General features: G+C 40.3%; 1 protein-coding gene across 1 annotated transcript; it reads right to left on the bottom strand.

Annotated features, from left to right (window-relative positions):
- Nucleotides 1-12,096: 12,096 nt before the first annotated feature.
- LOC114387015 (prefoldin subunit 1-like) lies at nucleotides 12,097-14,639 on the bottom strand. Its single transcript, XM_028347119.1, has 6 exons — nucleotides 14,347-14,639; nucleotides 14,190-14,243; nucleotides 13,028-13,133; nucleotides 12,877-12,883; nucleotides 12,674-12,758; nucleotides 12,097-12,465 (listed from the first exon to the last, which is right to left on the bottom strand). The coding sequence occupies exons 1-6, from the start codon at nucleotides 14,368-14,370 to the stop codon at nucleotides 12,352-12,354; spliced, it is 390 nt and encodes a 129-aa protein (XP_028202920.1). The 5' UTR covers nucleotides 14,371-14,639; the 3' UTR covers nucleotides 12,097-12,351.
- Nucleotides 14,640-15,634: the final 995 nt, after the last annotated feature.

The raw sequence follows: 15,634 nt of genomic DNA, 5'->3' as shown, positions 1-15,634 counted from the left end.
GACTATTTTAGAAATGGGGAATAGTTTGGGGGTTTGAGATTTTGGCAAGGAGGAAGAGGGAGGGACTCAAATTTGGGTTCGTAAGATTTTTGGATATCTAGAATCCAAAATGGTTGGAGGAACATTTGGACAATCGTCAACATGAAGATGCATGTCAATATACCTAGGTTTAGTTGGGAATATTTTGGGGGTTAAACAAAGAATGTCAATGGGATGAGCGTTAGAAGAGCTTAACAACATGGTGTTTCAAACAACCTTGTTCGACATTAAGCAAGTACGGGACCAAACAAAAGGGGTAATGCTAGATAGCAAGCTAAATCAAATCCAAAAAAAAAATCAAGCTAAAGGAGGAATGGAAAGGGAAATTTCAAGATCAATACCGACATTAATGGAAGGATTCTCAACAGTTATGTTGGTAGACTCTTGAATCTCACTATGTTCAACAAACTCTATAATGCATGTGCTTTGGTTAGTTCCGATATGGCTAAGATGACGTACATTGGGGAGGATTTGATGTTGATATCGGGGGTGAAGGGAGAGGTAATGATAGCGGTATGTAATGAAGGAGGGGAGACAAGGGGGTTTTAGCGCCCTTCCATTCGATTAAAGAATGGGATCCTTACATATCGTTGAGCTACAGGTTGTCATGGGTAAGGGTATACGACATACCTTTAAATGTTTGGGGGGAGCTTATCTTCTCTCAACTTTTTATGTCTTTTCGATTCTTTTGTGGGTCTAGATGAAGAGACAAAAAACATGGAGCATTTGGAGTATGGAAGGATCTTGGTTAAGCTAACATCACCACACTCGATCTCACACACTCAATGGAATCGTTTGCAAGGTGAGATGCACTGAAGAAAAAAATACTTTTGTAAAGAACTGCGAATGTGATAGATAGGAAGAGCATGAGGATGAGGAAGGAGCATCATCTATGGAAAATGATATGGGATATGAAGTAAAGTCATCTTGCTCAGAGTTCTCTGAGTACCCAAAGATTGCTGGGATGGTGGAGGATGAGGCGGATGATGCATGCGTGGTGGTCGAAGAGGATGGTGACACCTTAATCTCAGGCAAATGTTCTGATAACCATGCAAAAATGTGTCAAGATAGGCTATCATATAAAGGTGATAGGCGTATGCAAAAAGTACAACAAATGGAAGGAGCTGGAGGGACACACCAAGATGGAAAAGGTATGGAGGACAAGGATCACCATTCTGAAGAAGAGGTTCAGGATCTAAAAGGATGCAAAATATGTTATCTAGGAGGTAAAGAGTCACCTAAAGAGGGGAGTAACCGAGTTAGAGATAAAAAAGAGGGGAGTAACTGGGTTAGAGATAAAAAAGAGGTGAGACTGGGGGATTCTAACCCTATGGATGGTGAGGAAAAGAATAAAGGAGGCTGTATTCTAGGGGTGGGCCATACGGAGGTGGAAACCACTTTGGTTGTCCCAACCATTGTGAAGTCAAAGGGGAAAATCGATATGCAAAAAATAGGTTTGTGTGGCAAAGTGGAGGATATTGGGCCTTGACTCATTCTCGTGATAGGTGAAGAGAGAGAAAAGGCCAACACTAGACCTAAAAGTAATGCTAGGAGGGAGTTGAATGCTAGTTTGGTAAAAATTTTGCAACGTCCCAATATTTCAATAGAGAATAGATTTGCTCATTTCATTCCCTCAACCTCGAGGATAAGCTCGAAATCAATTTCTAGTGGATTTAGTGCTAAGGTAGTTCATTCCAAACAACCTTTTGGTATCTTTGGACATGGAGGAAGACGTCAATAGGGGGAAGGGTCACTTTATATCCTTGGTTTCCTGCAAGTTCAAAAAGCATGTGTAGGGTAAATTATTGGTACATGACAAAAAAGATGAAGCTAGAGGAATTTTGGAGTAAAGGCAACATCTTGGGGTTTCTTACAAGGGCAAGGAGGGAAACATGGTTCAGGAGTTTGTAAGGCTGGAGGACAAGGACCAAAATTGTGTTGGTAAGGAGAAAAAGGCCAGGAGAGTAGGGAAGGAACATGTTGAATTTCTAAGGATCTTTCTATGAAAATCAGGAGTCTGGGTAATCAGGTAAAGTCCAAAACAATTAGAGACCTGATTGCCAAGGAGAGGGTACAACTGTTATGCTTACAAGAAACCAAGAAGCAAAGTATATCTAGGGACCAATGTTATGTGGGGACATTATAACATTGATTAGGTTATGGCCCCCACTATTAATGGTGGAGGGGGACTTCTATGCATCTGGGGAAAATAAGATTTTGAAGTTGTTGTTAAAATGGTGTGTGAAGGATTTATCCTTCTTGAAGAAGTGTGGCGTGTAAGAAATTCAAACATTGTGATGGCTAATATATATTCTCCATGAGATCTGGTAAACAAGTAAAGGCTATGGGAAGATTTATGTGGGAGGAGGTCAACAAGTTGTATAACAAAATAGTGTGTCATAAATGACTTTAATTGTATAAGGAGGAATGGGGAGAGATTGGGAATTGGTGTGTACATGGGGAGGATAAGGTCATGAGGGAATTCAATCATTTCATTGATTCAATGGAATTGGTTGAGCCACTCTTAGTTAGTAGAAGCTTTACTTGGATTAGGCTCAATGGCAGTAATAAGAGTCATATTGATAGAGCCTTGGTGTCCATGGAGTGGTATAGTATGTGGTCGGGGAGTACAGTGTATGTGCTTAAGAGAAATATATCAAATCATTGTTCGCTTCATTTGAAAAATATATCCGTTGATTGAAGTCTAAAACCTTTTCGTGTCATGGATTAGTGGCAGAAGAAAGAAAGCTTCAAGGTGTGTGTGGAGGAGGCTTGGAAGAGGATGGAGATTCGAGGTTGAAAGGGTATATACTTAAGGAGAAACTTAAGGGGTTGAAAGGATGTATTAAGAGTTGGAGTAAGGAGAAAAGTGAGGATGTCAAGACTCAATATATTTTATGTGGGCGAAAGATGAATGAATTAGATGTCAAAGGAAATGAAGGGGTTGGATGAGGGTGGTATCACAATTAGGAGAGAATTACAAGATGAATTTTGGAAGCTTGCACCATACCATGAATATCTTCTAAGACAAAGATCAAGATCAAGGTGGTTAAAAGAGGGAAAAGTTTTTTCATGTGGTGGTGAATTGGAAAAGAAGAAGAAATACAATGAGAGGATTGATGTTAGATAGGAATAAGTAGAGGACCCTTCTAGGGTCAAGGGAGGTGTAAAAGATTTCTTTTATCAAAGGTTTTTGGAATCTGATGTCTCTAGGCCCACTCTTGATGGGGTCTTTTTCTCTCAAAATTATGTTGGAAGAAAAGCAAAGTTTGACCGCTCCTTTTACGAAGAGTGAAGTGAAGAAGGCGGTGTAGGATTGTGATGTCTTGAAGAGTGACTTTATGAGGTTTTTTTAAGACTTCCATATAGAGTTTTTCCTAGAGGGTCCAATTCCTTTTTTGTATCTTTGATCCCTAAACCTTTGGACCCTCAATCTCTTAATGATTTTTGGCCCATTTCATTAGTAGGTTGCTTATATAAAATTGTGACAAAGGTGTTGGCTAATAGGTTGAGAAAGGTATTGGTGGGTGTCATTGATAGTGCTTTTTTGACAGGAAGGCACTTACTTTATAGTGTTTTGGTAGCCAATAAGGTTGTGGATGAAGCTCGAAGGCTTAAAAGGAAGTGTTTTGTGTTTAAGGTGGATTTTGAGAAGGTGGGTGATTCGATAAATTAGAGGTTTTTATTTTACATGCTTAAGAGACTTGGGTTTAATGATAAATGGATTTGGTTGATAAAGGGTTTTTTTTTTATTTCTAGTAGGGTGTCAATTTTGGTTAATGGGAGTCCTACAAAAGAATTCTCTATCTCAAAAGGGTTGTGACAAGGTGATCCACTAGCTCCTTTTTTGTTCAATGTGGCGGCCAAAAGGTTGAGCGGCTTAATGAGAAAAGCAAAGAGGTTCAATCTATTTAAAGGTTACTTTGTGGGAAAGGATAAGGTGGAGGTGAACCTTTTACGATATGCATATGACACTTTATTTGTGGGAGAAACATCATTGGAGAATGTCATCACAATTAAAACCATCTTGAGATGTTTTGAAGTTGTGTCAAGTTTGAAGGTAAATTTCCATAGGAGCTCTTTTGGGGTGGTTGGAAGGGATAGAGGGGAAGTGAAGGCTTTTGTGGATTTTTTGAATTATAGAACTATGTCACTACCACTTGTTTACTTGGGAATTCCAATCGGAGCGAACCATAGGAAGAAAGACACTTGGAGGCCTATTGTTGATAAATTCCACAAGAAGTTGGCAACTAGGAAGCATAGACACTTATCCTTTCCCAATAGAGTGTACCTCATCAATTAGGTCATTTATTATCTTCCTCTTTTCTTTTATCCTTTTTTAAATCTCCATTGGTGGTTGTTAATAAGTTGGTTAATCTCTAAAGGGATTTCCTTTTGGGGTTGCAAGGAGGGAAGGTGGAAAATTGTTTGGGTTAGTTGGAAAAGGATTTGTTGTCCTAGGAGTCATGGAGGGTTAAGGATTAAGGATATTAATTTGTTTAATAATGCTTTGTTAGGTAAATGGAGGTAGGTTTTATGGGAGAAAGGATCATTTTGGAGTGATGGAAGGTGGTGTAGGTTGTTAGAAAGTGGCGTATCTAATAGATCATCATTGTGGTGGAGAGATTTTAAAAAAGTGTGTGGTGAAGAAAATTCCATGAAGTGGTTTGATAGTTGCATTTCTTGGGATATAGGGGGTGGTCGTAACTTTAGTTTTTGGAAGTATGGGTGGTTAGATGGGGTTTCAATTGCCAAAAAGTTTGGTAGGCTTTTTTTGGTATTAGATCAACAAGATAAAATGATAGGTGACATGGGTAGGTGGGTTGATGGTGTATGGTTGTGGGAGTTTAGGTGGCAAGAGACAACTATTTGGGTGGGAAGGTGACTTACTAGTGAATCTCTAAGATCGAATAAGAGTGTATTGTCCTAAACTAGATCATGTTGATTTTTGGTAGTGGGAGATTGATAATTCCAAATAATATACAGTACATTCTGCATACGATGGATTGCATAGTTCATTGATTAACAACGTGAGAAAAGAGATCTTTGACACCATTTGGAGTTTGAAAGTCCCCCCAACATTTAGTTCTTCATTTGGAGACTTTGTTAAAACCGTTTTTCCGTCTATCTCAAATATGCAAAAAAGGAACATTTTTATTACAAAGGAGATTGGAGCATGCCAATTATGCATGTGGAGAGGAGTTTGTGAAGTACATGTTTTTTCATGTCCAGTCATTAGAAGTATATGGGATATATGCTACTCTTGGTTGGGTATATCTTCGGCTCTTCTGTCGGATCCACAAGCTCCATTAATATTAATGTTATGTGAAAATTCTTATGGTGTTCTGTTGTGTAGAATATTTGGTCTTGTAGGAACAATTATTTTCAAGGAAGAGTCATTTGCATCATAGAAGATTTTGGATGATATGTTCTAGAGCTGGTCATGGATGAAGAATTGCTATGTTGGGTTCGTGCTATCATTCATGTAGTGGGTGTCCAATCCAAATGTGTGTCTAGGCACCATGTAAAGAGTTTCTTGGAACGATGGTTTGTGTATTTGGTGGTGGGTTGTGCAGCACTGCATGGATCTTGGTGATTTCATGCGTTGGAAGCCTTAAGTATTATGAGGGAGGATTTGATAGAAGTGCGTATATTCCTGAATTTGAGGACAGGAATCACCTCCAGAAAATAGAGATAAGAGATTTGAATAACTGAATTTTTCATTGTCTTCCTCTTGATTCGTTACATATATTTATAGTATTTGAAATAAAAAGATAAGTACTAATCCTAACGGTCTTGCTGGCATGCAGGGGACAAGGCAAAACGCAGATGCAAAACGCGCGCACGATGGAGATACGCACGATGAGGAAGGCCATCACTACTCAACATTACTCGAAGGTGAGATTCCCAAATTGTCCCTCTATTTCTGTCTTTGAGTGATTAGTGGACATATTCCTCCCAACTCAATGGTTTCTTAAGGATCTGCTTGGGTCATGTGGCTACTGCCAAGTCATCTATGGCTGCTGCTCTATCATCTCTTACTCCTTGCGGAAGCACCTTGTCCTCAAGGTGATAGATTCCTTGGAGATCGACCCAGTTCTCCCAAGTGGCATCTTCAGGCTGCAAACTTGCCCATTGGACTAGGACTGACAGTACTGGGGGGTCCTGTTTATCCCATTTGTGATCCAAGATGGCGAGTTGCTTAATTACTGGATTATTGTCCCATGAAGATGGTGGAAGGGATTGTGCTGTAACAATGGGGCCATGATGGAGCTTAAGCTTCGAACAGTGGAACACGGGGTGAATCTTAGCAGTTGGTGGTAAGGCTAAATGAAAAACGACTTTGTCTACTGATTCAGTTATCTGATATGGTCCATAAAAGCGCTTCCCCAGTTTCTGGAACTTATCAGCTACTGACGTTTGGCGATAGGGTCTCAATTTCACGTAGACCCAGTCGCCAACTGTAAAGTTAGCCTGTCGTCGATGACGGTCTACGGTGGTCTTCATTTAAGCTTGGGAACGCTCGAGTTTCCGTCAGAGAGCATTCAACATCTCTTGGCGGGAAGTCAGAAGGAAGTCAACGGCTTCGACGATAGAGGAGCCAGGGAGGTAGTCTGGAATCGCGGCTGGCGGTTTCTCGTATGGTGATAAGCCAGTGGAAGAATGGCAGGAGGTGTTGTACCACCACTCCACGAGGCTGAGAAATTTTCTCAATTTGGCCGATTTGTCATGAACAAAGCTACAGAGGTATTGTTCGACGACGCGGTTGAGCACTTCCGATTGACCGTCGCTCTGAGGGTGGTAAGTCGTGCTCATGCGCAGCTTGGTACCACATAATTTGAAAAGTTCCTGCCAGAATTTGCTCACAAAGACAGGGTCTCGGTCGGAAATTAAGCTCCAAAGGAACCCATGGTGCTTGCAGACGAGGTTGATGAAGAGTTAAGCCGCCATATGGGCTATGAAGTGGGACGACAGAGACCTGAAATGGGCGCCCTTCGAGAAGCGGTTGACGACGGTCATGATGATCATGGCTTCGTTCGAATTAGGTAGCCCAATAATGAAGTCGAGGGCTAAATCTTCCCAGGGTCGTGACAGCAGCAGAATTGGTTGGAGAAGGCCTGCCGGTTTCTGGGTACTGTATTTAGTTTACAAGCAGTCCTGGCATTCCTTGATGTATTGCTGTGCGTCACGGCGCATGCTATCCCGAAAGAAACTCTGCCAAAGACGACATAGAGTCTTGGCCAACCCCATGTGTCCTCCTAACGGAGATTTGTGGTACTCTTCGAGGAGAAGAGGGATAAAGGGATTGTCTCTGTTAACCCGTATGCGGCCCTGGTACAGTAAGAGGTCGTCTCTGATCTTGAACGCCTGGTATTGCGAAGGTTCACTGCGAACGCGATGCATGAGATTTTGGAATTCCGCCGATGCGTACAATTCCTTTTTCTGTTCCTCCGGGAACTTGGGGTGAGGCATCGAGACGATTAAAAAAACTTCCTCCGTATGCCCTGGTTCATGCAGACGAGAGAGAGCATCTTCCACCACATTATTGTGCCATACCTTGTATTGAATTATGTAATTGTAGCCAAGAAGCTTCGTGAGATACACATGCTGCTCTGGACTCTGCACAGGCTGGGTCATTAACTCCTGATGGCTTTTATGGTCAGTGAGTATGACGAACGCGTGGCCCAGGTGATATTGTCGCCAGCATTTCACAGCGGTGGTAATGGTGTGCAGTTTGCGGATGTATGTTAAGGATCGAAGTAGCTTGGGGCAGAACTTCTTGCTAAAATAAGCGATTGGATGGCCCCTCTGCATCAACACGGATCCCATGCCGAAACCCGAGGAATCGGTCTCAACAACGAAAGGGACACTGAAGTCCGGCAAGGCTAGCATCGGAGTGACGATCATGGCCTGCTTTAAGTTGTCAAAAGCAGTCTGAGCAGCGGGAGACCATGCAAATTTTTCCTTCCGGAGAAGTTGGGTGAGTGGTTCCGCGATTTGGGCATAATGGTGGACGAATCGCCGGTAGGACCCAGTCAAGCCCAAGAACCCGCACAACTGCTTGGGAGAGGATGGTACTGGCCATTGCGACATAGCTGTGATTTTGGAGGGGTTCGGTTCCACGCCCTTGGAGGATACAAAGTGGCTGAGATACTCGATACGTCGTTGGCCGAAAATGCATTTGGAAGCTTTTAGATGGAATTCACCCTATTGCAGAGTCTGAAAGACGCAATCCAAGTGTTTGAGATGAGCCCGGAAGTCGCGACTATAAACCAAGATATCATCGAAGAAGACCAGCACAAATTTGCGAATGAATGGATGGAATAACTCATTCATCGTCGTCTAGAACATGGACGGTGCGTTACAGAGGCCAAATGGCATCACGACGTACTCATAGTGCCCTTGGTGCGTTCTAAAAGCCATTTTAGGGACGTCGTGCTCCACCATGCGAATTTGATGGAAACCTTGAGCAAGGTCCATCTTCAAGAACCAAGATGAGTTGCCCAAATCATCAAGAAGCTCGTCTATGGTGGGGAGAGGAAATCGATCCTTGACAATGATCGTATTTAGTGCACGGTAGTCTACACAAAATCTCCATGTCACGTCTTTCTTCTTGACCAGCAACACCGAAGAGAAGTACGGGCTGCGACTGGGACGAATTAGCTGCCGCCAGAGCATATCTTCCACCTGCCATTCAATCTCCCGTTTCTGGTAGTAAGGGTAGCGGTAGGGACAAACATTGACTGGTTTCGAGTTGGGTTCAAGGTGGATTGTGTGGTCTGTTGGCCAGGGTGGTGGGAGCTAGGAGCTGGGAGCTGGGTCGGAGTTTGGAAAAGGTGGGAAAATTTGGTAAGCAGAGGACGTAACAGAAGGGTGTGAAAGGGGATCCTGAAGGGGTTGGACTGTGTTCCTGGAGCTGGATATGGAATAGGGCCGCGATTCTGTGCGTGTTGACCAGGTGTCGGACTTGGCCATGGTGTATTTCGAATGGGCCAAGATCGACGTTGTCGTGAATAGTAATGGGCTCGCCGTTATGTTTGAAGGACATTGTGAGGTGTGAATAGTCAGTAGTGACTAGACCCAAAAGCTTGAGCCAGGCCATGCCTAAGACAATATTTGTTCCACCCAAAGCCATTACATGCAAATCTAGGGTAAAAGCGCGACCCTGAATCGTAACGGTGATATCGCGACAAACCTTATCACACTTGATCTCCGTGTCATTGCCGACCATGACTGCCAGAGCAGGGATAGATTGGGGACGCAAATGGAGGAAGTGAGCCAATCGGTCGTGGACAAAGTTATGGGTGCTACCACTGTCCACGAGAATGATGACGTCATGGGCATGGACAGTGCCCACTACGCGAAAGGTGGTCGAAGCTGGGTGTCTTAATAGCGCGTAGAGGCTGAGCTGGGCAGGGTTATGGTCTGTAGGTGGTGGTGGTGGGGAAATGGGCTTGGAAAGGTCAGGGGGGTCAGGTGGTTGGGTGTCATCATCATCCTCGGAGGAAATAAGAAGAAAAAACTTGGCGCGAGAGTAATGATTAGGCCCGTAGCGCTCGCTGCAGTTGTAGCACAAGCCACGCTTGCGGCGGGATGCCATCTCAGCCTGGGTGAGTTGCTTATAAGTAGTTTTGGGTTAAGAAGGTAGAAGAGGGGGAGGAGTGGTGTCGGGGGCAAGGTGGAGATGGGTTGAAGAATATGGGAAGGTGGTTTTTGACGGGAGGAACAACGGGCATCAACAATTTTGTCTTCCTGTAGGCGGGCAAGAGTCGCAGCCTGGACAAGCGACAAGGGTTGTAGGGCCAAAACCTCGCGGCGTATTTCAGGAATGAGACCCGAAATAAAACAACTAAGGAGGAAAGGGGTGGGTAGACCCATAATCCTGTTGGCCAGGGCTTCGAACTCGGCGAGGTAAGCGAACATCGATCCTTGTTGGGAGAGCTTGAACAGGGCACCACGGGGGTCGTCGTAGAGGGATAGAGCGAAACAGAGCTAGGGGGCCTGAAGGAACGAGGACCAGGAAGGTTGTTGGTCGTTGCGGTAGAGCCACTGGAACCAGCTCAGGGCAGCCCCGTCAAGGTAGAAGGAAGCCACCTGGAGGCGCTCCTCCTCAGGGGTGCGGTGGTAGTCGAAGAACTGATTTATTTTGAAAAGCCAAGCCGATGCGTTGGTACCATCAAACCGAGGTACATTGAGGTTCATACAGGGAGGGGAAGGTCGCGGGGAGTGGGTTGGGGAAGAAGCTTTGAGGGACTGGAAGCGTGAGATAACCTCGTCGAGACGAGAGTGAAGGGAGTTTTGAGTGGTGGTGAGGGTGTGCTGGTTTTGGGTTAGAAGGGTGACAACCTCCTCTAAACGAGAAAGGGTATGAGCACGGGTGTTGTCGGCCATGGGAGGGATCAATGGAAGCACCAAATAATAGAAGCGCGTATATTCCTGAATTCGAGGACAAGAATCACCTCCACAAAATAGAGATAAGAGATTTGAATAACTGAATTTTTCATTGCCTTCCTCTTGATTCATTACATATATTTATAGTATTTGAAATTAAAAGATAAGTACTAATCCTAACGGTCTTATAGGCATGTAGGGAACAAGGCAAAACGCAGATGCAAAACGCGCGCACAATGGAGATACACACCATGAGGAAGGCCAGCACTACTCGAAGGTGAGATTCCCAAATTGTCCCTCTATTTCTATCTTCGAGTGATTAGTGGACATATTCCTCCCAACTCAGTGGTTTCTTAAGGATCCGCTTGGGTCTTGTGGCTACTACAATGTCATCTATGACTGCTGCTCTATCAGGATTTCATGGTGATTAAGTAATTCTTTGGTGGGTTTTTTTCCGCTTCCCTTGGTTCTATAAATAGACACTTTGCAACTAAGTTTAAGATTTTAGCGAATTTTAATGATTACACCATGGAGTGGGAAAGAGAACATATTTAGAGTTGGTCATCAGGCGTGCTAGTTTTTTAACTAGCTTTGTATCCATGTGCAGTACCACTTATACCTATATCCTCTCTTCTTTATCTCTTGTATATTTTTTCTTTAAAAAAAAATATACAAGAGATAAAAAAGACCCAACCATGCATATGTTTTAGACTACAACTTCTTAGGCATTGTTTAAAGTTTCATACGTTTGTTTTTTAGAAACTTGGACGAATCAGTTAAATGATTTCAATCTTTAGATTAAGTGCTTGCAACTGCAGTTTTTTTTTTTTTATATATATATATATAGGTTGTGTTTGTTTCTATAGACGGAAATAATACACTGCAGACGGCATAGTGGGCCGGTTGTTTGTTACCAATGACTTTAAAGAGAGTTAAGTTTGCAAATTCTGTCTTCACAAGCAGTAAAAATCGAACTTTTTTTAGGCAAAAAAGAAAAACCGATTTCCTTTGACACGATAATATTTGCCACCTATTTCTCTTAAACCAAACAACACATCATTTTATTTCTCATTTTTCAAATTATCTTTCCATCTATTTTATTTCTCTTCTCTCCTTTAAGCCAAACACCCATAAAGTTCCTTTATTACAAACATTTTTTATAGTAAAGAAAAAAAATTCCCCCTTTATTTAGTAAATTAATGAATGTGTCTCTGTAGTAATCTACATAACAAAATAACAAAATCAGTAATGGTGTAATTAGAAATGCGTGCTTCCTTATTTTTTCACCTTTTGGGGATTTTTCTTTTTCTTTTTCTTTTTCTTTTTCAGTTTCCCAGAACTTCAGGCTACTCTTCTCCAATCACCATAAAACACAACTCTTTTCTACTACTGACTTAAACCAATGAAGATATAGTTCCAAGTATACTACATATTCAACGACTATAACATGGACAGCATTTTTTCATTAGGGGAGGTTGGCTCATGTAAATCAAGCGTTCCCATTCAGTTTTGTCATAAATTAAGCTTCCAATAGTTCAGTTTTAATGGTTTCTATTACAGCCCCCCCTTTTTTCCTAATAGTTTATAATATCCTCAATCACCAAACTGCTACATCCAAGCACTAGGCCTTCTCACAAACACAAAGGAGATAGAAGAGACATACACTAACTAGAAGTTGTTGCATGAATAACCATACTGCACACAACTAATAAGGATTCTCATTCATGTAATAAACATAGCAATCTAAGAATTAAAATAACTTACAAAAATCCCTCCAAATTCAACATTTTGAGAAGGATAGAAAATCACCCATGAAGCAGGCAGTACACATCCTCACATCTCACCAAGTCCTGAATTTTCTATTTTGCTCAAATGCACCAGAAAACCCACCAATGGAAGTTAATTTCACTAATGGAAAGTTTACACTACATTCATTGACATTATTTGCCTAGCAAGACCAGGATCTTGTTGTAACAGTTCTCTCAAATTGGTTTCCACCTCTGCCATCTGTTTTTCCAAGTATTCTTTTGAGCTCTGTTCAAAGCCATAGAATAAGAACTTATTTTCACTCAAAAGATTATGGAAACTCATATTTACTGCTTTAGAAATTTAGCAAAAATAGTTATATTGGTTTCAATAATGAGATTTAACTCCTTTTCACCTTTAGAAAATTCAAAATAAAATAAGTATAAAAATGATGGAAGGCAAGAAGTTTTCACACAAACAAAGGAAGGACATATACCTGTAAAGCTGTAATTGAAGCTTCACCATCCTTAAACTTGTTCTCCTGCTCATTCATTAATGTTGCCTTGGTCTCCAATACAAACCTGGCCATTATGTTAAGAGCGGGTTAATGTATGCAATTTATATTTTCTAAACAGCCCATAAATCAAGTTTTTGTGTACTCTATTTAGTAGTATGTTCAAATAGGTAACCACGACTCACATTCTCCCTGCAAAACAAAATAAATGGACTCATCATATTTCTGTAGAAAACTAGGGCATCACTAAATACAAACAGCGATAAAATTATTCAAATTTTTTGGGTTGTTTAAAGAATAGCAGCATTACACGAGCTCGTGATTTTCCTTACATACCAATGGATTTGTAAACATTAGTATCATCAGGAACTTGCTTCAGCTCCTCCATGGTCAGAAAAGCACGCTTCTTTTCTGCTTCTTTGGAACGCATCTGGGTTTGCACCTGCATGTGCCAAGGGAGATAATATAAATCCCAAGAGTCTCAGGCAACCCCTAACAAGCATATAGATATAATTCCCATATGCAAAATACAAAAGTCAAGGTTTTCATTCTTTTTTCCCACCTATAAATAAACAAAATTACTTATTCTCTTTCAGAACTCATATGTAAGTATTCTCAGTCAGAGTTGATAGCAGTGCAAGGGCAGCACAGACACACACGCCGTACCACTTAAAATATTGTAATGTATTAGTCATAGCAAAATAAGTGCATCAAATCATCAATTAAATCATAATATATTAGTCATAGCAATAGTTTGCAACTGTGCATCAAATCACTCTTTTTCAACATAACAGCTTCTTCACAACCATTCCAAGAACATCAATTAAATCCTCTAAAACATCAAGAATAGAGCCAGGAAACACATGCTGGAAAAACACCATCAATATATGAAACTAAACGTGATCTGATTCCATTAGGATCCATCCCAACTCAGCCTCTGATCAAACTTAAGATAAAAAGAAATTCCTTAGGCGCCCTTTTCTTTTACAAAGATACCTCTAGCCTAACCTTACTAATTACTAGTAGTAGCCAATACTTAGCCACAAATTAATCCAAATATGAAAAAAAAAAATTATAAATTTACTAGTAAATAATACATTCACTGACAGTGTAAAGAGTTTTCACACTGTCAAACAATCAGCAATAGTCAAGTATGTTAATTTTGTTGAATAATAATTGAGAAAAAAGACTATGTGTCACCCAATTATAGATCACCATTTATGATAAGCTGTTTTACTTTTATAAAATTATCTTAAAAATCATATAAATCGTGATTTGTGATCAGATAATAATTACTATAAAGGTCATCATCATTAAACTCATAATAATTACCATAAAAGTCATCCTTAGCATCATTTCTGAAAAGTGCATAGATTTTAAACTCAATTTACACTGTCTACTATTTGCTTAAGGTAATAAAATTCAATTATTCAGCTAGGTTCAATCAAATTCAAATAAAAATAATGATAACTAGCAATCAAGAAAGATTACGACAAACCTGTTTTATTTTTCCAGTAGTATCGATCATGCGACTTTGAATTTCAAGGAAAGCCTGCATTTTGTGGATCAAAAAATGGTTACAGCAATTGGAAGAAGTATATATAAAACAATTTCGAATATGAAGACAGAACGAAACAAAGAGAGAGTGTTATTACAGTTCTGTTAGCTTCGTCTGCCATCTCAATCGATCACTGCTAAGAGATGATCCTAAGAAGTCTGCACACTGCAACTCTCAAAAACCCTAACGCGATTGGATCCGGGAACAGGAAGCAGAAAAAGAAGAAGAAAAATAAGCACTTGAATCAAACGCACCGTTTCGTGTAGGTTTTATTTGGAAATATTTAGAAAAGAATTTAAAGATCAAAATAAGATAAAATTAAAATAAAGATAATAGAATATTTGATTTAAAATAAAGATAATAGAATATTTGATTGGGATTAAATTCAGATTTAGAAAAACATGGGATAAGGTTTTACGCTAAGATTTTTGTTCATATATAACTTTTTAAAGGTGAGAGAGTGCATGTGTGATGAGGAGATGACAAGTACTAAGGGTAAGGAATCTTTAGAAAGATTTGGAGAATCTATGACAAGAGTTAGAATAAAGAAGGTCAAGGAAGTCTTCAACAAGTGTTAATCATGCTATTTGAATTTAGGTCCAAGTTAGAAATGAAAAAGTTTCAAATTGTCAATTGTACCATGTTCCAAGAAGAGTAGAGGGCGTCACCTTTATTGAGTGGTTTTATTAGCATTTTGTTAGTTGAAATAAAGGCCCAAACTTATGTTAAAGTGGAGGTCAATTCTATTTGGATTTGCACCACCTATGGGCTGGTTTTAACTTGAAGAAATTAAGGTTTAACAAGGTGGAAACTCTAGGCTTGTGACTGATTAGGACTTACGCATTTTTCCACATGTTTTTGTGTCTTAATTCTAATTTTAATTAGATATAATTACAATTTTAATTAGGTATAATGACACCATTAATTATTATTATTGGTGATCATTTCATCTTCTCACTTTTGTAATCAACTTGATGTCATTCCTATTTATGCGCTGCGCATTTTCTAATAAAGGACAACAGACCTTGAATTGAGTTTTAATCATCTTCTAAAGTGTGAGAGTGAATCTTGAGTGATTCAAGGAATTGGTTTATCAAGGAACACTACCTTATGTATGACACCAATTCCGGAGGAGTGATTCTTCAAACCACATTCTTTATTCTCCTTCTTCTTCATTCTAAACCTTCATTCGACTTACACAAACCCAGAAATTGTTTTTTCCCAACCAGCCACCATAATTTTACCTTAAACTCAAATTTAAGGTTTTCTTTGTTTCCTAAAAATTTGCCAAACTTAAACCAGCCTTTAATCTCACTTGAACACCATCGTTATCTTCATCATTCTCCATCCAAACACATTCAGACTTTGAACCAAATTCCTTCCAT

This window comes from Glycine soja, chromosome 15 (genome assembly GCF_004193775.1).
Source record: "Glycine soja cultivar W05 chromosome 15, ASM419377v2, whole genome shotgun sequence".
NCBI lineage: Eukaryota > Viridiplantae > Streptophyta > Magnoliopsida > Fabales > Fabaceae > Glycine > Glycine soja.
This window is presented reverse-complemented; position numbering and strand designations above follow the sequence as displayed.

What these genes read in the sequence shown, in the direction of transcription:
- LOC114387015 (XM_028347119.1), bottom strand. Translation starts at nt 14,370, where the DNA reads ATGGCAGACGAAGCTAACAGAACT. An exon ending in CAGACGAAGCTAACAGAACT is followed by an intron (nt 14,244 to 14,346) that starts GTAATAACACTC and finishes CACAAAATGCAG; the next exon opens with GCTTTCCTTGAAATTCAAAG. An exon ending in CTACTGGAAAAATAAAACAG is followed by an intron (nt 13,134 to 14,189) that starts GTTTGTCGTAAT and finishes TGGCACATGCAG; the next exon opens with GTGCAAACCCAGATGCGTTC.